We start from the raw sequence: 22,787 nt of genomic DNA, 5'->3' as shown, positions 1-22,787 counted from the left end.
TATATCTTATATCCTCTACCATGTATATATATTTATATATATAATAGAGGTAAGAGATTATTAGTTACGGAGGTTACTGCGTTATGGTCAACAATATACCATGTTTGGTCGATCACACGGTTCTCCCCAGAAACCTGTAATTCCTGGTGACTTCACCACTATGTGCTAACTGACCTGACCTCATGCTTCACTGTTGCTCCGCCATACCGTCAGCACACGGGTGCACTATTCCATTATCATCCATTAAAACTGTCCAATATTTAAGCGATCTTATGTCCCAGGGATGCTGCAGTGTATCTGATCCAGTCGACGTAAGATGCGACCCTGGTGTAGACTCCAGGTCGTGACCTCCTGGCGCAACCAGAGCCCCAGGATACGACCCCGTGGAGCTGCCATTTGTTCGAAGACATACACGCTAGAGGACCTCCAGAGTCACCGCGGCATGCGTCAACGCCCCCCGCCAGGATCCCTGGATGAACATTGTGGTAATTACTTCAGGTATTAGATGTTATTTTTAAACTTATATATCTAATATACATAACTAACGTACCGCGCAACTTCGTATGCATCATAATTATTTGACATTTATTTTATTTATTTAACTTCAATGCACATAATATACAAAATATAGTACAGTACATTTGGCGGACTTAACACCATGCGGCATTTTCCATCAGACAACCATAGGTTACGTGCCGCAACACCGACCACGGCAATGTTACCTATCCCGCCTACACTACGCTACCAAGGAACAGGATTGTTGACTACATCCGGACTAAAAGCAACCTGACATTGAGGGTGACGCAGTTGGAATCGAGCCACAACGCGAGCTTCAAAGCGTTCGTGGCCCTGGTCCCCACCAACATGCTGCCCACCTTCATGAAGGAGGACTACTGGCCGAAGGGGGTGGTCTACCGTGGCAGATTACCGTCGTCAGTGCCGTGACCATAGAGACAATTTTATTTACATATTTTATTATTATTTCTTATGTATGTTAGTCTATAAGGTATTTATAATATGGGCCATGTAGCCTGAATTAAATAAATAAATAAAAATAAAATAAATAGGTGATGCAGAGAATAAATGTTGGCGGTGCAAATACAATAAATGATAAATAAAATGCAACAAAATATAAACAGAACGATAAATACAATATAAGGAATAATATATATCTAAGGAATACAATCATAAATTACATAAATATATACAAATATTATATTATACATATATACCAATAAATATATACACACGCATCATCATTGCCTTGCCTTTATCCCATTATTTGGGGTCGGCGCAGTATGTCATTCTCTTCCACTGCTCTCTATCGGTCGTCATATCTAAACATACTCTTCTTTTATTCATATCATCTTTCACACAATCCATCCATCTTTTCTTAGGACGTCCCCTCCCTTTACATCCATCCACATTCATATTATACACTTTCCATAAGACATGGTCCTCATTCCCCCGCATAACATGCCCATACCAGCTCAATCTGTTACCTCGCAACTTTTCTATAACCGGCGCAACTTTCAAACTTCCTCGTATATACACATTCCTTATTATATCATTCCTGGTAACCCCACACATCCATCTTAACATTCGCATTTCCGCCACATGCACACGCTTTTCGTCCATCCCCTTTACGGCCCAACATTCAGATCCATATAAAATGACAGGTCTTATGATAGATATATAAAATAAATATATACTAGATACTCAATAGTCTGACAGTCACAGAACTAAAGAGAGTAGAATAAAAAAAATGAAAGAAAGAGAAATGGAAGAGAGCAGTAACAAGTTACAAATTGAGATAAAGTTCCCGTAGTTTACATTTAAAAGAAATTTTATTCGTAGCGGTTTTATCATTATATTTCGCCCAATTTACATAATATTTTAAATTATAGACAATGTATTATTGTGATATATAAGCTTCATCGTTGTAAACTTTTAATCAAAATGCGGTCAGTAGTTTTTGCTTGAAAGAGTTGTTACTCTTTCAGATCCATTCTTCCTTTTTTTGCGTTTATAACTTTTGTTTCTACAATTTTATTAAGATTTATGTTGTTATGAATATTTTTATGGTAAATAAAGATATTTATCTCTCTTGACGTTACGAAGGTTGCACTAGTCGCGGTCTCGAACAGGGATGTCAGGGAGCTCCGTAACCGTATCCGAAACGGATATCCGATATAAAAAGTATTCGTAATCGTAACCGAATACAAAATAAAAGTTTACAAGATAATATCGGATAGCCTAATTGAGATATGTTATGTAACTATTTTATTAGCTATTTGTATTTTACTTTTGAAATTCTTTAAAAAATTAATATCCGTAACAGAAAGTAACGGATAATCCGAAATAATTTCATATCCGCATCCGTATCCGGTATAATAATCATTTCTATATCCGAAACCTATCCGTATCCGAATGTCGTATTATCATCCCCAGTCTCGATAGAAATAATGTATAAGTCCATTTTATTACTTAATAGATTTATATTATTTTCTCTAAATTCGCTACCATAAGCTGTCGCAGTTTAGTCTCTGAACATTCAACACTAGGCTTCCAGGCTATATCAGAAATCTCTTCAATGCCTGAGATGACGCTTCGTTCAGAGGCGACACATGTGTCGCTATATGGGTGTAGACTCAACAATGGTCGGAATTTGTCACCAATAGAAAAGTAAACAAATCGTAACGCTTCCAGTAGCTATTATAATGCCCCTGGAAACCATCGTGTCTAATTCCTGATGAATTGCCACAATGCGCCAACTGACTCGACTCGACCGAGCATGGTCTCATCTTATCACCACTGATGGTTCACCAGCGTATACCGGCACACAGGCGGGTGCACCATTCTATCATAATTTATACAAAATAATTGTACAAGTATCTGCTCCAGACAATTCTGTACTCACCGGCACATAACATTGAGTCTAATATTGCTTGTTGTCGGCCACCTAGTACCTGGTTGGCCCTGCAAGTTGCCAGATCTAATACTGGCACGGAGGCCGCTCTGAGGACAGGAGCGAAGCTCTCTGTACTTTCTGGAAGAAATAGTTAATTGTTATGTAGGACGATTGTTTGCCATCAGGCGGGACGCATGGTCTATTTATATAAAAAGTACTCACTTTGGTACCTACAAAGGGTTAAGTATTATCATATTCTCTAGAAATTAAACAATAATTCACTTGCTAGCAATATTGCAATGTTATATATTGCTATGTTAATTTGAAAGGCGTTTAACGGTACAATATTGCTACATTACTTTTAAAGGCGTTAAGGGATCAATGGTCTATCAGTTTAGCGCACCGCTTTACTTGTGATGACCACGGATTAGATTCTACGCACGATCCCATTATTTCTATTGATGAGTAGATATATATATATTTACAAAAAAGAAAACAATATTTTCTATTTATAAAAAATGTATTTAAGCATTTCTCTCAGTGTTTAGTACCCCCATGTAGCATAACAAATTCTCTGCTTAGTTTAGGACTAAATAACTCTGTGTGAATTATCCAGTTATTCTCACCTTGTCATTTAACATGATAGAATGATGCGAGAATTTCCACCGTAACACCGTAGTATTACGGTGTAAATCCCCGTAAAGATGACTTTATATAAAATCTTCTTCTTAAGAAAATAAGAAGAAATAGAAATAGAAATAATCTTTATTCTAATAGACATTACAAGCACTTTTGAATAGTCATATTTTGATTTTACCACTCATTCGTAAGGCAGATTCATTACAAGAAGAATGAAATGAAGAATGAAGTAAAGAGTATTCTTCAGAGGGAGACTTTGTACACTTCTTTACCATCTTTGCACCTTACCTGTCTGGTATCCCCAGCCGCTGACAGCACACCATTGTCCGGTGGTCTCGTCCCCGCTGTCCGGCAGACATATCGGCCGGACGTGGCTATTGAACTGCATCCCTGATCCGGACCGCGAGACTAGTACCACCGCTATATCGTTGCTATGGGGACCATCTGTGATCAATAAAAAACTATATATTAACATATTGTGAGCGGGGCAGGTACTAGAACTCTTTCCGCGCATTGCCGTTTAGAAGCTGGGAAGGTATTTTATAATAAAATAATTTTAAGTGACACAAGGAAAAAATAATGTTTTGATATATTTGATATATAGGACTACTTGTAAAAGAACGTAAAGTGAGATAGAAAAAATTATCCTGAGCTAGCCGCTCATAATGTGTTAATATGGTAAGTAAAAACTTTGTACCCCTTTTTATGAAAATTAGTCGCACAAAGGAGCATAAAATTTCGGACACTTATCTTACTAATATTATAAACGCGATAGTTTGAGTATGGATGTATATTTGTTAATCTTGCATGCAAAAACTACTGAACGGATTTTGATAAAACGTCACAGTAATATAGCTTATATATCAGAATAAATTATAGGCTATATTTTAGAAAGATATTATGTAAATTGGGCGAAATATAACAATAAATGTCAGTAAGTGTGATGCAGAGAAAGTTGCAGCTAGTAGTTTACATAGATAAGTCAAAAAGCTAGTATGTTATACATAAATTTATTTATTTAAAAAATGTTACACGTAAAAATGGCTCTTCTTATACAAACATAATACTGAAGGTACGCATAATTTTTAAACAGTACCAAAAAAATAAAACTATTTCTCGTGCTAGTAAAAACTGTATGTTTTTTTATAATTATGCATAATAAATGTATTTTATTATGCATAATTAAATTATAAAAAAACACAGTTTTTGATTTAATACATTTATTATGCATAATTATACAAAAAAAATAAAACTACTTCTCGTGCTAGTAAAGACTGTATGTTTTTTTTTATAATTATGCATTCATTCATTCATAATTTAAGAGCTGTGCTCTTGTCGGTGGAGCTCCCGCCACCTTTCACGATCTTCTATCAGTCCCTTTAGCTGTTGCTACGACACGACTCCAACTTTTTCTTTTAACTTGCTTGATATAGCTGTGTCTTGGTCTTCCCCTTCCTCTCTTTCCATCTATTTTTCCTTCTATAATGTTGTTAATTAGTTCGTCGTGTCGTATCAAGTGCCCCAACATTTCTCCCCGTCTATTATGCATAATTATAAAAAAAATGAAATCAATAAAAAAAAACATTACACATAGTACCAGGATTGACACGCATTGTTGCTGGCAGCTTGTCTACCATTCTTTTTATAAATTTATATTTTTGATATCTGTTTTTTTATATGTCACTTTAGACTGTTGTTACTCTTAGTCACAGCTAAGAGTAACAACAGTCTAAAGCTCACAGCTCTTTTGGGAAATATACCCATTTATTACAATTATTAAAGGTTTTCATTAATAGTCGTGTGTTCCCGCTCCAGTCACACGTATATATACTTACCTTTCCGGAATTCCGGATGTAGCACCACCTTCTCAGCCAGGAACCTGTTCTCGTGTTTGTCCTGGAACTTCAGCCTGTGTTCTCCCACCACCAGCCTGATGTGATCCAGTTGTAGGGGCTGCTGTAATTGATAATAGAAATAAGAAAAACCCTGAGGGTATGGGGTTTGTAGTCAACTGAACTTTTGACCCCATTGTAGCAAGGTACCATGTCAGGTTAATCTTCACGCGATTCTCTCTGGAAACCATCGTGATAAATACCTAGTGAATTTGTCATGATGGGTTAACTGACCTGACCTCATGCTCATCTTATCATGCTTCACTGGTGCCCCGCCAGCGCAGGCGGGTGCACTAAATCATTATCATCCATAAAAACCTTGGGCAACTAATACAGCATAAAGTAGAAAACTACTGATTGTTGACTCGTAGAAAACATTGCATGATCTTAAGTCTGCCAAATGTATGATTTCATTTTGTACAGAGTGCATTAAAGTTATATAAATAAAAATAAATAGATAAAAAGTGAATAATAAAAAGTAAAACAAATGTGTTTAACAATTTCTGTCATAACATGTATATTAATAGTCAAACCTAAGAATAGTTTATGTTATGAGTACTAGACAACTGTAAGATATATTTAAATATATACGTAAATATATAGAAACCCCCGATTCCGATAAAAACCATCATACTTATTAATAGCAATGTTTGAACGGTGCGAGGAATAGAAATAATTTATAATACGAGTAAAGTATTTTCTGAGTCTGTTCATTTTGACTTTATCAATCACATATCTAATTAAAAAATATTTTGCATGCGTTTAATTCATAAAAATAATATACATGTATTTAAAAAATATTTGTAAAATTAACATGTATTGTAAGTAGCTAAAGTTTAAATTAATTTAGCAGTATGTATACATATACAAAACAAAAATTTTGTTTTTGTTTTAATATAGTGAATGCGATTGTACGGGGCTCCTTAAAGCGCAAGGCTCTGAGCATTTGTTACTCTTTATACTAGAGTAATCCATTACTGATGATTGGTGTTTAAAGAACTAAATACCAACTTTATCAAAACAATGTGCAGCTGATAGCACTAGACGCTCCCCGATGACAGCGCCCCCGCAGTGGTGCTCGAACTCCAACTTATCGTGGTCCAACATTTGAATCTCGACCTGGAAATATAAAAACATTTTCTGTTATGTTTAATAAACTAAGAAAAATTGGATTAAAGAAAGAATTAAATAATTTATTCAAATCATAAATAAAATTATATATTACTAGCTACCCGGCTTCGCACGGGTGTACATGTATTATATATATAAACCTTCCTCTGGAATCACTCATCCATTGTGTAGTTTTAAAGATTTAAGCATACATACGGACGGACAGACAGCGACAGCGACTTTGTTTTATACAATGTAATGATACTTTTTTATACGTTATTACATGTTAAACAAAGATGTAGTTGACATTAGTTTATAAAAACTGTGTTGCAGCTATTTGCGTCCATCTCCAGAGTATACAATTAAAATAAAGATAAATGAAAATTAATACTATAGAAACATTATTTCAAATTATCAAAATAAGTAATCATGTCAGCCCTATGCAATCCTGCGCTGGACATAAGCCTCTCCCAAGGCACGCCACTGGACATTATCTTCAGCACTTCTCTTCCAGTTACTACCCGCAACCCTACGTATGTCGTTGCTCCACCTAGCTGAGGGGCGTCTTACACTACGTTTACGAAATAACTAGTATTAAAAAACTCTTTAATGTTGATTTTTAGAAAAAAATATTTATTTATTCAAGAGTCTTTACTGTGAACATAGAAATCAATTTTCTTTTTTCTTTATATTTTTTCCTAGAAATGCCTATATGTTATATAAGTTCACTCAGTCACTAATATGACCTATATAAAGTTGTAAGCGGAAGATACTTAGAATTATTATCTGTAGCCTAGATATTATTATAAATTGGTTACTTAATTGGTTACAGAAAAATCATGCAAAGAAATCTTGCGAAAACACCTAAGAATAAGTTTAAAAAAAACTCTTTCACTTCATCTAACCAAACATGATGATCACTAATAATTCCACATTAATAAGTATTTCCAACTAACCAAATAACCCTAGACTATTAACACAGCACAGATGGCTCTACGGTAAGTAGAGCTTGTGTTATGGGTACTAGACAATTGATATAAATACTTAGATTTTTTTTATTGTATATACATTCATAATACATATAGAAAACACTCACACCGATACCAACAATCATACTCATGAATACAAATGTATGCACCGCGCGAGGAATAAAACTCGCGATCATCGGAAGTAAAACGGTGTGCAAAACCACTAGACCACTGAGCACTGACCATCAAACTGCATTATAACTGCGTAACCATAATTAAATAAAAAAAAAATCAGTAATCGAACTAGTGACTTACAAAGAGACAAACTAATTGGTAACAGGATTATGTCAGTCGAAACAAATAACTCTACAACGTACAATTGGTACAATGTAGTACTCAAAACGGTGTCAGTGCACTCAAAACTCCATTATTCATTTCAAGTTACCTAATAATACGCCATTTTGAAAACAAAAAGTGCGCGCCAAAACACAAAAGCCCGCCAACAGCGGCTGTCAACTTGACAGCTGGCCATGTTCAACGTTCGGAAATTAAAGCTCATTGTAAGTACACTTTCACTTGGACTCCTGCGAAATCAATTTTCTTTTGTTTCTATTTTTTATGCAATGTAACCTCGATGTAATAAGCCTACTTCTGGGGATCGGCATACGATCAATAAGAGTAATAAATAATTATTAATTTTGTTTTTTTTTAAATCTATATTTATTTTATTATGACATCGATAAATTTTAAAATAGTGGTTTATGATAATTAATTTTACTATATTTTACTATGTAAATAACCTAAGAATATTAAAAATAAAATGTATTTGTTAGGTTAGGTTCGCTATTCGGAAGTTATTGAGTGACGTTTTAATGTATGTAAGTTCATTGTACAAATAATTATTATTAAATCCATCAAAATTTACAAAAGCCGCATGCAAAACTGCTATACCACCGATATATCATAGGTACCAATAAGTACTACATAATTATATTAATACAATCTATTTTAATTCCTAAAAGCGTGTCTAATTTTATTCATTGTCGTTTTCATCCATTACCATAAAAATAGTTGTTTAAAAACCAAATACATTTCGCCTACGTATTAAACGCACATTAATACGAAATCTTGCGCATTAAAGACAGTAATAATGTAATTTACGAACTTCGTTTGATCGGATATGGTAGAAAATTACGATTACCAATGAAATTGGTCAATTTTAATCACGGCTTTATAGATCAACTCCATGATTGTAGGCAACTAATTTAAAATGCTTAGAAGACTTGAACTATTTTGAGACAGTAGTTTTTAGCGCGAATTCATCCGCGTTACCTATGTGTATAGATTTAATAATAATTGGTTTAATCAGAAGCAGTAAAAATGAATAAAATTACTTTTTTCTTACGACGTGTAAAAATTAAAACTGGAATTTATAAACACTTACGCTTTTGTATCACACTTCCGTTGTTATTTTTAAATAATCTAATAAATACCTATTACCTAAGCTGTTGTGTGAATTCCCACGGAATTGAACCGACTTCACTACATAGAATACCTAATTACACTGAATTGCAAAAGTGCTTTCATTTTCAATAATGTTATACTACTCCATGTGATTAATTTATGGATATTTTACGTTTTTTAAACTATCTAAACTATGGTTTAGTTAAGATAGTTTAAGAAACGTAAACTTCGTACCGTGTTACAGTACTCATGTTTCCAGTATATTACAAATGCCATTACATCTGTAAGGAAAATTAAAATGACTAAAAATGAAACATGAGAAGAATTTTAATAATATGAAGAAAGAATGTTTGTGACATTGCTTATGATTCTTGATAAGCAATGACACGACATTGCCTTGCCTTTATCCCATTATTTGGGGTCGGCGCAGTATGTCATTCTCTTCCACTGCTCTCTATCGGTCGTCATATCTGAACATACTCTTCTTTTATTCATATCATCTTACACACAATCCATCCATCTTTTCTTAGGGCGTTCCCTCCCTTTACATCCATCCAACGCAAAGCAAGGACACGACACGACATATAAACATTGCGAAGGAAATTCTTGAAAACCATAAAAATCCGCTGCCAGGTTAGAATATGTGAACTGAGGAACAGAGTGCCGTAAACAGACACTTTAAATTTTACTAATCATCGCCCGAAAAGATGTAGCCGCAAATGGTGATTGGTAGAGTGGATAGGAAAAGTCCGATTATAGGGCCTAGCCCCAAAAGATGAACTGACCAAATTCGCTCATCTATTTTACTATTCATCGCCCGAAAAGAAGGTTTGACCTGGAGCAGTCAATGGTGATTCGCAGGGTGGATGGGAAACGTCGGATGATAGAACGTAGCCCCACAAGATGATCTGACTAAATTCACTCATCTATTTTACTATTCGTCGCCCGAAACGAAGGTTTTGACCTGGAGCAGTCAATGGAGATTCGCAGGGTGGATGGGAAACGTCGGATGATAGAACGTAGCCCCACAAGATGATCTGACTAAATTCACTCATCTATTTTACTATTCGTCGCCCGAAACGAAGGTTTTGACCTGGAGCAGTCAATGGAGATTCGCAGGGTGGATGGGAAACGTCGGATGATAGAACGTAGCCCCACAAGATGATCTGACTAAATTCACTCATCTATTTTACTATTCGTCGCCCGAAACGAAGGTTTTGACTTGGAGCAGTCAATGGAGATTCGCAGGGTGGATGGGAAACGTCGGATGACAGAACGTAGCCCCACAAGATGATCTGACTAAATTCACTCATCTATTTTACTATTCATCGCCCGAAAAGAAGGTTTTAGACCTGGAGCAGTCAATGATGATTCGCAGGGTGGATGGGAAACGTCCTAGAGGGCGTCACAAGACAGCCTTAACAAAATTGCTCATCTCTGGACACCAAGTTCCTCGATGCCTTCCATTATGCAAAAGACCGACACAGATGGAGGGGTGTAAACAGAGATAAATTAATTCTGTGGGGCTGTCACGACCCTTAGGAATGAGGAACATGACTCAAGGAATTTATTTTTAATTATCAATATTTTTTCAATCAGTTTCCTGTATCCTTAATAATAATAATATCTCACAATAATTCACACAGCGCTATTTTGTCCCAAGGCAAGCAGAGTTTGTGATATGAGTAGGTATTATACAATTGATAGATTTTTTCTGTAACTACGTACATAATACACTTGTAAAATATATGTACAGGCACAAACACTCATATTTATCAATACAAATGTCTGTACAATGCGAGAAAATGAACTCGCGACCAACGCAAGTAGTGAACTATACCGGTAGACCACTGAGGCTGGATGTCATGGTAAACGCAACAGTTGACATGTTCACTTTTCGTTAGATATACATATTTGCTCCTTAAATAAATATAGAGCGCTATATAAATAAATAAATAACCTAGACAAATTAACACAGCGTCATTTAGTCCCATGGTAAGCAGAGCTTGTGTTATGTGTACTAGACAACTGATATAAATACTTATATATTTTTTTTGTAAATACATACATAATATATATATAGAAAACACCCAGACCGATACAAACAATCGTACTCATGAATTCAAACTATTTTTTTTACCGTGCGAGGAATCGAACTTGTAACTATCGGAAGTAAAGCGGTGTACTAAACCGCTAGACCACCGAGGCATATTATAAATAACTTTAAGCTACTTTTATAAATAATTGAACTGCTCAAAGAAAGCGAATGCCAATATTTATCTAAACTATAAATTTATTGACATAATAACAATAAATCGATTATAATCTATGCATATAAATAAAATTGGAGTTGAATTGTCTGTTTGTAATATTAAAATAACCGTTTTTTACTATGTGCTTATGAATATAAATACGGTACATACACCGAAGTAACATTTTTTACAAATTTTGTCTGTCTGTCTGTCTGTATATTTGTTCCGGCTAATCTCTGAAATGGTTGGACCGATTTTGACGGGACTTTTTTTGGCAGGTAGCTGATGTAATAAGGAGTAACTTAGACTACTTTAATTTATGAAAAATAATGTTTTTTCCATGTGGAAGAAGTCGCGATAACAGCTAGTGCGAAATATAATCATCGTCCATTGATTAATCGATTAATTGTGTCGTGAATCGGTTACAATCGAATTCAATATGTCGTCGTGACTAATGAATCATTACGTTCTCTAATTCAGTGGAGACCTTTTAGAGATAACATTGTTTGAATTGCATTAGCTAGGTATATATGTACATAATTTTAAATATAATAATAGTAAACAAGCCACAATTCTGAATATCTGTCACATTACTAGAAAATTTCTGACTTCCTTAGTAATAACTTCTTCATATAGCGCAATCTCTCCCACAGTAATGACTTCTTCATATAAAAGGGAAAACAAAAGAAAAATAATAATAATACTAAATTAGATAAATTCTGACTTCTCATCTTCACATAGTGCACCCACTTGGCTAGGGCCCGTGTGGGTGAGTATTACCTTCTTTTAAACTAGATAAAAGTGAAAACAAAAGAAAAATAATAATAATACTAAATTAGATAAATTCTGACTTCCTTAGTAATAACATCTTCACATAGTGCAACCTCTCCCACACTTGGCTAGGGCCCGTGTGGGTGAGTATTACCTTCTTTTAAACTAGATAAAAGAGAAAACAAAAGAAAAATAATAATAATACTAAATTAGATAAATTCTGACTTCCTTAGTAATAACATCTTCACATAGTGCAACCTCTCCCATACTTGGCTAGGGCCCGTGTGGGTAAGTTTTACCTTCTTTTAAACTAGATAAAAGGGAAAACAAAAGAAAAATAATAATAATACTAAATTAGATAAATTCTGACTTCCTTAGTAATAACATCTTCACATAGTGCAACCTCTCCCACACTTGGCTAGGGCCCGTGTGGGTGAGTATTAAACTAGATAAAAGAGAAAACAAAAGAAAAATTAATAATACTTTAGATAAACTAGATAAAAAATACTTGAGAAAACAAAAGAAAACAAAATAATAATAATACTAAATTAGATAAATTCTGACTTCCTTAGTAATAACATCTTCACATAGTGCAACCTCTCCCACACTTGGCTAGGGCCCGTGTGGGTGAGTTTTACCTTCTTTTAAACTAGATAAAAGAAGAGAAAACAAAAGAAAAATAATAATAATACTAAATTAGATAAATTCTGACTTCCTTAGTAACAACATCTTCATATAGAAAAAAGAGAAAACAAAAGAAAAATAATAATAATAATACTAAATTCGATAAATTCTGACTTCCTTAGTAATAACATCTTCACATAGCGCAACCTCTCCCACACTTGGCTAGGGCCCGTGTGGGTGAGTATTACCTTCTTTTAAACTAGATAAAAGAAGAGAAAACAAAAGAAAAATAATAATAATACTAAATTAGATAAATTCTGACTTCCTTAGTAATAACATCTTCACATAGCGCAACCTCTCCCACACTTGGCTAGGGCCCGTGTGGGTGAGTATAATAATAATACTAAATTAGATAAATTCTGACTTCCTTAGTAATAACATCTTCACATAGTGCAACCTCTCCCATACTTGGCTATTACCTTCTTTTAAACTAGATAAAAAAACAAAAGAAAAAAATAATAATACTAAATTAGATAAATTCTGACTTCCTAGTAATAACATCTTCACATAAAGGGCCCGTATGGGTGAGTATTACCTTCTTTTAAACTAGATAAAAGAAGAGAAAACAAAAGAAAAATAATAATAATACTAAATTAGATAAATTCTGACTTCCTCAGTAATAACTTCTTCATATAGCGCGACCTCTCCCACACTTGGCTAGGGCCCGTGTGATAACATACTCACTGTATGGTATCTGTGTTAAAAGAAGGTAATACACCTTCTTTTGAACTAGATGAAAGAAGAGAAAAGAAAAGAAACATAATAATAATAATAATAATACATTTATTAAGCCACAGTCATATACAGGTCTTAAATCATTTTTATAAACAAATTGTGATTGTATGAGCCTGGGAACGAGGCACGAAGACTGTATCTCAGTAGACCAGAACTCATCCCTCGGTTGTGCGATTGTACATAAGTTTAAGAAAGTATAGTAAATATATATATGTATGTGTGTGTGTGTGTGTGTGTGTGTGTGTGTGTGTGTGTGTGTGTGTGTCTGTGTGTGGGTTCTTTACCTACTACATATACTAGGTGCCTACTATTTATTATTTTTAAATATAGATAAATTTATTTGATTCTTATTTAGTAACATATTACAAAATGATAATGTATATATTTAAAAATACTATATATTTTAAACGGCCTTGGTGGTCTAGCGGTTTAGCACACCGCTTTACTTCCCATTGTCGCGGGTTCGATTCTTCGCAAACATTTGTATTCATGAGTATGATTGTGTGTATCGGTCTGTGTGTATTCTATGTATGTATGTTATATAAGTGTTTACAAAAAAATCTAAGTATTTGTATCAGTTGTTTAGTACCCATAACACAAGCTCTTAAATTGGGACTAGATGAATCACGCTGTATGGATTGTTTAAGGTTAATATGTATATATTTTATACCTAGAGCGAAGTGGCAGTTTTCCATTATTAGGTAATTACGGAATCTAAGTCGGTGCAATAAAATTACGACGTAGATATTCTTCAGACCTCGCGTCTTCCCTCACCGAAGATCGATAGCAATACTTTTAATCGAAGTATTGCCGTAAAAAATTACGTCCCACTCTACTTGGCTTACTCTATTATTACAGTACATATACATACATGCATTTTTAGTTATTCTAAAACTTCGATATAATTTCAATGTTTGTATATTTTTTAATTTAAAAAAAAAGGATATTTTAATTATGGCTGTATATTTTTGGTGCAAGTTACAAAGACATTGTAATGACTTTCTTTACCAAGAAAGAACAACAACATCGATTGTTGGAAAATTATAAATTTTAAAAATAATAACGGATTATGTAAATTTTATAACGTCTTTGTAAATTGCACCAAAAATAAAACAATAGTTAGGGAAGAATATCATTTTTTTAAACGCTAATATTTTATATTTAATTGATGTAATTAATAAGTTTTGAGAATTAGAAACTGATTTCGATAATTGTTGTTGATATATTTAACGACATTTGCACTGTACTTAAAACCTAAACATTTATGTTAGAATAGAAAATTATTTATTCGAATAAACTTAAATTTAGGCACTTTTAAATAGTAATACTTACTTTTTAATTTACCTTTCATTCAGAAACCTGCCTACAAGAAGATAAGAGGAAGAAACTTGGGTGATGCTCTTTTCAATAACTATTGTAACTTTACATGTTTCAGTTAAAATATTTGAATAGAAAGTACCAAATACATAAATAATTATTTTTTATTAATATTCATTTTATTGTATTTTTGGCAAACCTGAAAACTATGTAGAATAAAAGATTGTTAGGTTTCCGCTGTGTGAGTTATTTTGGATTAAATCTATTAAGATTTAAGTGTTATGTTTTATACGTGTGAAATTATAGTGAACATTTGTTTGTTTTTTAAATAATTAATTTAAAAATTACCTGCCAAGGAAAAGCTCCATACGGCGTTTCAGTCCCGCCAACAATCTTCCCTGTTCTTCTCGGATTGAAATCAACAGTTCTAGTACCACATTGCACCCTCTCCGATTTCCCCGGCTTCGACACCAAGTTCTGATTGAAATAGTTCGTTGAAAAACTATGAAAGGCTTTGGAAGGCCTCGTTCTGTTCCTGTAGTACTCCATGTGATTGATACGATTGAAGAATACGTTTCCTTTTACTATTGTCATGATTGTTAATAAACAAATAATAAAACCGTACATCATGGCACTTAGCACTTTAAAAAAAATCACGGATAATGTTTTCTTTTTTTATTTACTCACACTTATTGTAGTGTCTATGGTGTTATGTTTTTTAATTTATCATGCCATACGACGACAACGCGGCGCGACCACCAAAATCGGAATGAAGTTTTTAAGTGATGGACGGATTTTTTTTTAAATCGCCGAGGCAGAGGCGACACAATGCCACATGTTGTGCACGATAATCTGTGTCACGAGATTTGTCTGAAGATGCATCTTGACAATAAACGATTGTGAACATAATGATGCTTTCTAAATGGCAATAGGGAAATAGGGTAAGTTTTGTTGGTACGTATGTGTTACGGTCAAGGTGAAAAATGTGTGTTTTTATGCATTGGTGCATTGTAAACAATGTTTATTTATACTAGTGATAAAAGCTTTTATGGGAAGTGAAAGGACTTCTTTGTATTGGGTTTAAAATAGATTCCTTTTACTATATATCTAGTTTAAGTTTGTTTTTCTATCTGTAAGTTCCAAAATAGTACTTGATATCCTCTATATGAGATACAGACCATACGTATAATTATATATACTTTATTTTCATTTTTTTAATTTATTGTTTCTCCGTCTATATAAATAAGATTATTATTATTACCTATATATTACCACCTTATGTCATTCCAGAATAATATAACAACTGCCTAGGTGAACAAATAACAACAATCATGAGTGTTAGCGTTGGAATACTTAACTGCTTAACAGACCCCTTTCAATATATGAAAAATGGAAACATAAATCCTGAGACACATTCTCATAACAAATCTCATGTGTTGTATTTAACAATATATCGTACAATGTCGTCCCCAGCTTATTACCATAATGTATATGTTCTATATTATTATTTTTATTCATTGTCACAACCGTTTGTATTTATTACTCGTAGTACCTAACCATGATTCTCGGAATTCACACGAGGTTATTTATTAAATTCACATTATGTACTAATTAAAAAATATATATTCACAACTGTATTCTTAGAGACGGTAGATAGAGATATTCTCGACTACGTCACATTGAAAGCAGTACTAGACCTGCCTACAATACGCTGAGTTTGGAATTCCTTCTAAACTGGGTTTACTATATAGTTGTTAGAATCATAACAGATATACTCGATAAAAAGAACTATGCTGCAATATTCGAAGATAATGTGGCAGCAGAGACTCGAGACGTATTAATAATTCGTTTGTTATAATGTCTCCATCATTGGAGTATTAGAGAAAGTTTCCGTGTTTGTCAGATTTTTTGACATGTTTAAGTTCTGAGCTCTGAAACCTATACCACTCGAGCGTACAGGAGTATTAAACAGTATAATACACAGGATACTGGACCAAATTCTTCAGAAAACAAAGTTTAAATCTGAAAATACACACTTTATACTTTTCATACTAGGTAATTGTAACCACGCAATTTTAAAACGAACGTATCAAAAATGATTACCAATTAAATTACCCTTTACGATGCTCTCAATTCTTCCTCAAGACTTCCACTTGCCATTTTCTATTCAATATGGAGAATACAAAATGGCAAATGAAGAATGTAAGTGAGTTATATTGCAATACAGCAATACTTCAATTCTACCAAAAATCTATCTTTCACTACTTGTACATTAATTGACGTATCGAGCAAGCTTATAAATTCATTAAAATGATTTAAATGAAAATCATAACCAAAAACTCTGGATGTGTGAAGAAGAGGCCTTTGCCCAGCAAAGTGACATTTATGCTTTAAAAAAATAATCAAAAAGGTTTTCTTTGTCTTGATGTGTTCTTAATTTAAAAGTAGACTAGGGTTTACGATCTTCGTCTGTTTCATCTTTGAAAAGAAGATGGACGAATCATCATTGTCTTGCCTTTATTCCATTATTTGGGGTCGGCGCGGTATGTCATTTTCTTCCACTGCTCTCTATCGGTCGTCATATCTGAACATACTCTTCTTTTATTCATATCATTTTTCACACTATCCATCCATCTTTTCTTAGGGCGTATATGAATGTGGATGGATGTAAAGGGAGGGGCCCTTTACATCCATCCACATTGATATTACACACTTTCCATAAGACATGATCCTCGTTCCTCCGCATAACATGCCTATACCAGCTCAATCTGTTACCTTTATCTAGGGCCCTTTCCTTCCATCCACGTATGAGGGAAGAAAATTGATGTGATTTTTTTGTGATGATAATTTATATGCATATTCTGTTAAATGAGAGTGACAGTGCTTATCCAAAACTGTGCAATTTATTGCGTAACGCCGGCACGAACTGGATTGAACCGGTTAATTGCCGCCTTAAACATTGTTCTACTTTACAGTTATTTATGAAAATTTACATATTATCTTATTGTGTGACTTTGACCTATTATTGCTGTAGAGGACGAACACTTACAGGTGTCTGTTATATCGTAGCGTCAGTATATTAGTTATTATCATTAGAATTTATTTGAAATACGCAGAAAATCTTTATTAATTATTATATTATTCGCAGGCTATCAATTAATCACTTTGAACTTGAGGGACATATTGTAATATTGATTGACAAGGGATGCTGAAGGTCTTAAAATTCAAAATCTTATTCCCGTCCATAATTAGATATTTCCAATTACAAATCTAAGGTATCAGCGGAAAAAAGATCGCTAGTAATGTAGATTAATAACCCCAATTGATAATATCAGGTTATCCTCCACGCGGTTTCCTCTGGAAACCATCGTGTTAAATTTCTAGTGAACTTGCCACTGACCAGACCTCAAACTCATTTTATCATCCTTCACTCTTGTCCGCAGCACAGGTAAGTCCATCATTCCTTTATCATGCCTTAAAAAATCTAAGATATCTAAGAAAGAGAGCAATATAACTAAATTATTTTAATATACCTATAAAATACGTTAAATTTTAAATCTGTTCTATACCACAGACATTAATATGCAAAACAAAAATTAAAGTAGGTATATATTTTCATTATCTTATATCTATCTAATCCATCGGTTATTCTATGGTAGACATTATTTCGCTAAAATATGTATATAAACATGATATTACAATACGAAGATGTTGACCTCACATAATGCTTGATTTTGGTTATAAAGTGTTTACATTTGCATATACAATATCATTATCCATCATTAGAATTTATTGTTACCTCACCACATTCTTGCTTTTTTTTTATTACTGTATATGGCAAAGGAAAAATTATGGGCTGTTCAGAAAAGTGACAACGACTGAGTAAATAAATACTACGTTTGTGAGTTGGCGCTAGCTCTTGTGAGAACGTAACATATATGTAAGTAATGAATCTATGTATATACTCGTACATGTTAAATCCAAATTTATTAAAATTAATACCAATGTTAAAAATATTTTGTTCGTAAGTGGTCTTGATTAAAATAACTTTTCGAAATTAATCTGTGCAACCAAATATATTTTAATTATGCATTATTAAAACGAACATTTTCACACAGAAGTTATTTTGGTCCGATCAAATTATCTTATCTGTGGTCTGAGTGAAGCGAGCCTGACATGGCAAAAAACGCGCGCAAAAGTTCGCGCCTTTTTTATATTCAACTTGCACTTGGCAAAGACCCTTATTTATTACGTAATGCAGTCTGTGAATTATTTTATTACGAAGACGAGATTATGAAATGAATGTTCATGATGTAATGGTACATTTTTTGAATTAAGCATTTGTTGTCATTATACGCCCAAACCGTTTTTAATGGAAGTTTAATAACGAAAATAATTTTATAAGTTCAGGGTTGATATTTTCCGTATTTGATAGCAATCTATAAAATAATAATAATAATAATGAATAAACAAATAACCCCTAGACAAATCACATAACGACATTTAGTCTCAGAGTAAGCAGAGCTTGTGTTATGGATATTACGGAACGGTTCTTCGCACATTGCAAGCATTTGGGTGTTTTCTGTGTATATTATGTATATATTTATAAATATATATATATATATCTAAGTATTTATATCTGTTGTACAGTAACCATAACAAGCTTTGCTTACCTTGGGACTAGATGGCGTTGTGTGAATTGTCCGGGAAGTCATTTATTTAATTCTGTTCGTAAAAAGAAAATTTGTTTTATGTTTTAATAAAATACACATTTTTTAGTGTAAATTCAATTTATAATCAAGTTAAAGACATTGCCTTCCTTGTTGGCACGTATCGTAATCGCTGAAATGTGGGCAACCGAGAATGGAATTTAGTACCTAAAAATATTTACCATGTTTGGAGATTCAACCGGTCGCTCGTGGTCAATACACCCTCTTCAGTGTAAAGTAAAAAATATATTTATATGTATATTTCCGTATTTTCTTTTTGTAAAAAAATCTACTTAAGCGTGAACTAGATTACAATGTTACAGGTTCTATATATTATTATTTCGACTACTATACTAACTTCTCAGTTAATTATTACTATTTGCACTATTTAAGAATTTTATTAATGACTAGCTGTTCACGCGACTTCGTCCGCGTGAAATTTAACTTTATTTTTCTAAAATAAAAGTAGTCTAAGTTACTCCTTATTACATCAGCTACCTGCCAAAAAAGCCCCGTCAAAATCGGTCCATCTATTTCAGAGATTAGCCGGAACAAACAGACAGACAGGCAAAAATTGTAAAAAATGTTATTTTGGTTTATGTACCGTATTTATATTCATATGCATGCACGTAAGATCTAGTGGGGGAACCTGGTGACCTGTGAAAGGTTCTTCGGATACCTAGTACAGGTACCAGTTCTCCACAAATTACACTAGTTTAGTATAGAATAGAATAGAAAATCATTTATTCAAATAAACTTAATTTAAGCACTAGAATAGTATTAACAAAATATTTTTTTAATTTACCGCTCATTTGGAAAGCTGTCTCATCAGAAGAAAAACGAGCAAGAAACATTTTAGAAGTCGAAACGTGTGAATACAAACTACCAACCAGCACTTATTGTGTCAAATATAAAAACACAATAAGATTAAATCAGTCGTAGTGATAAGAGCAGACCAGTCCCCACAAGGAGCACTCGTTCACGAGTATGACGGGTGAGCCAGCCATCACTATAGTAGTATTAATTTTTACATGTCCCAATGGCTCTGTTTCACTTTATATTATATCTACGTTTTTATGGAGTAAATAAATATATTATTATTTTAATATAAAATTCATTCAATTTGACAAAGTTTGCAGAGTCTGATAATACCATCATTACATAGTATAAAACAAAGTCGCTGTCGCTGTCTGTCCGTCCCTATGTATGCTTAAATCTTTAAAACTACGCAACGGATTTTGAAGAAGTTCTTTTTAATAGATAGAGTGATTCAAGAGGAAGGTTTATATATGTATATATATAATACATGTACACCCGAGCGAAGCCGGGGCGAGTAGCTAGTTACCTATATAATGTAGAGTAGGTACAGGTGAAGAATCGGATATCTCGTAACATATCGATTCCAAGAAACCGCAATTTAAAATTTTCAATTTGTTTATTTTGTCGTTTAGATAAATACAAAATAATTTATACAGGTTTACTTATCAATAACATTTTCCTCATTTTAGTCCCTTTCAGACCCTTGATACACGGAACCCTAGGTTTAGAGGTGCGCCTAAAAACACTCAGAGAACTGGTTTAATCTGGAATATGTGATCTTATTTACATTTTTAGCATTTGTTGCGTATAGTTTTGTTGACCTCAGAATAAAATATTAATATCATAAAATATCCGAGTTTAATTTGTTTATCAAATTATATATATAACTAACTGTACACGCGACTTCGTCCGCGTGGACTTAACTTTATTTTCTAAAATAAAATATTTTTTCTAAAGTAAAGGTAGCCTAAGTTACTCCTTATTACATCAACTACTTGCCAATAAAAGTCCCGTCAAAATCGGTCCAGCCATTTCAGAGATTAGCCGGAACAAACAAACAGACAGACAGACAGACAGAGAAACAAAAATTGTAAAAATATTTCATTTTGGCGTATGCATTGCATATTGCATATGCATTTCAACATTACAAACCGACATTCCAATTTTATTTATATGTATAGATGTATAGATAAAAGTATTTTAATATTACGGTTTATGTTATTTTAAAGGGAAACAATAAAATCACTTACTATCTAATAACGTTTCTTATGATGTTCTTTAGGGTAAACAAACCCGTTGGACTAAAACGGTGCAGTGTCTGGATACCATCAAATCGAATCAAAATATCTTTAATCATATACTCTTATGATATGTGAAATCTGCCGTCAGTTCGGAATGCTTTCGAGATGAGAAGAACTGACAAGATTGTAAATTCTTTAACTGGTGCTTTTACCACGATGGGGAAACTGACCTGACTTCAGTCCAATCAAATTCAAATTAAAAAACGGACTTTGATGAAACTTTATAGTAATATAGCTTACTAGATACCCACTCCGGCTTCGCACGGGTGTACACTGTACATGTATTATACATACAAGCTGTACACACGACTTCGTCCGCGTAGAATTTGACTTTATTTTTCTAAAATGATAGTAGCCTAAGTTACTCCTTATTACATCAGAATTTCAAAATCTGTCCAGCCATTTCAGAGCTCAGCCGGAACAAATAAACAGACAGACAGATAGACAAAAATTGTATAAAAAATTAATTTGGTGTATGTACCGTATGTATGTAGTAAAATACGAGTATTTATATGTATAGAAAAACCTTCCTCTTGAATTACTCTATCTATTAAACCACTTCAAAATCCGTTGCGTAGTTTTAAAGATTTTTATGATGATTTTATACTATGTAATAATCAGGGATGTTAGGGAGCTCTGTAACCGTAACCGAAACTATCGGATATCCGATATAAAAAATATCCGTAACCGTATCCGAATCCGAAATAAAAGTTACGGATAATATCGGATAGGGACGGAGCCTAATTGGGACACGTTATGTAATCATTTTATTAGTTATATGTATTTTACTTTTGAAATTCCTTAAAAAATTAATATCCGTAACCGAAATTATCCGAAACTAACGGATAATCCGAAATAATTTTATATCCGAAACCTATCCGTATCCGAAATTTTATATCCATAACATCCCTGGTAATGATGATGCACCAGAATAACACATAGCCAATAATATAAAAAGATATTATGCAAATATCTTTTTATATTATAGGCTAGTAATGATTTACAAATTAATTGAAGGTGTCGCTGGTCAGAAGGTAGCGCAAAACCTTACTTTCTACGGTCGCGGTTTCGATTCCTCGCACGGTGCAAACATCTGTATTCATGACTATAATTGTTTGTATCGGTCTGGGTATTTTATGTATTTCTGGCTGCTCGGAATAGGGTCAGAAGTAACTGATATTGTGGTGCTCCCAGAGATGAGAACAGTATTCCATA

General features: G+C 33.4%; 1 protein-coding gene across 1 annotated transcript; it reads right to left on the bottom strand.

Annotated features, from left to right (window-relative positions):
* Window positions 1–260: 260 nt before the first annotated feature.
* On the bottom strand, window positions 261–15,370 carry LOC131851306 (serine protease 30-like). Its single transcript, XM_059201792.1, has 6 exons — window positions 15,092–15,370; window positions 6,454–6,561; window positions 5,386–5,506; window positions 3,839–3,994; window positions 2,921–3,049; window positions 261–469 (listed from the first exon to the last, which is right to left on the bottom strand). Exons 1-6 carry the CDS (start codon window positions 15,368–15,370, stop codon window positions 261–263), a joined length of 1,002 nt encoding a protein of 333 aa, XP_059057775.1.
* Between the last annotated feature and the right edge of the window lie 7,417 nt (window positions 15,371–22,787).

The sequence above is a fragment of the Achroia grisella genome, unplaced genomic scaffold, assembly GCF_030625045.1.
Source record: "Achroia grisella isolate CSIRO2021 unplaced genomic scaffold, CSIRO_AGI_Agris_v1 utg782, whole genome shotgun sequence".
Taxonomy (NCBI): domain Eukaryota; kingdom Metazoa; phylum Arthropoda; class Insecta; order Lepidoptera; family Pyralidae; genus Achroia; species Achroia grisella.
This window is presented reverse-complemented; position numbering and strand designations above follow the sequence as displayed.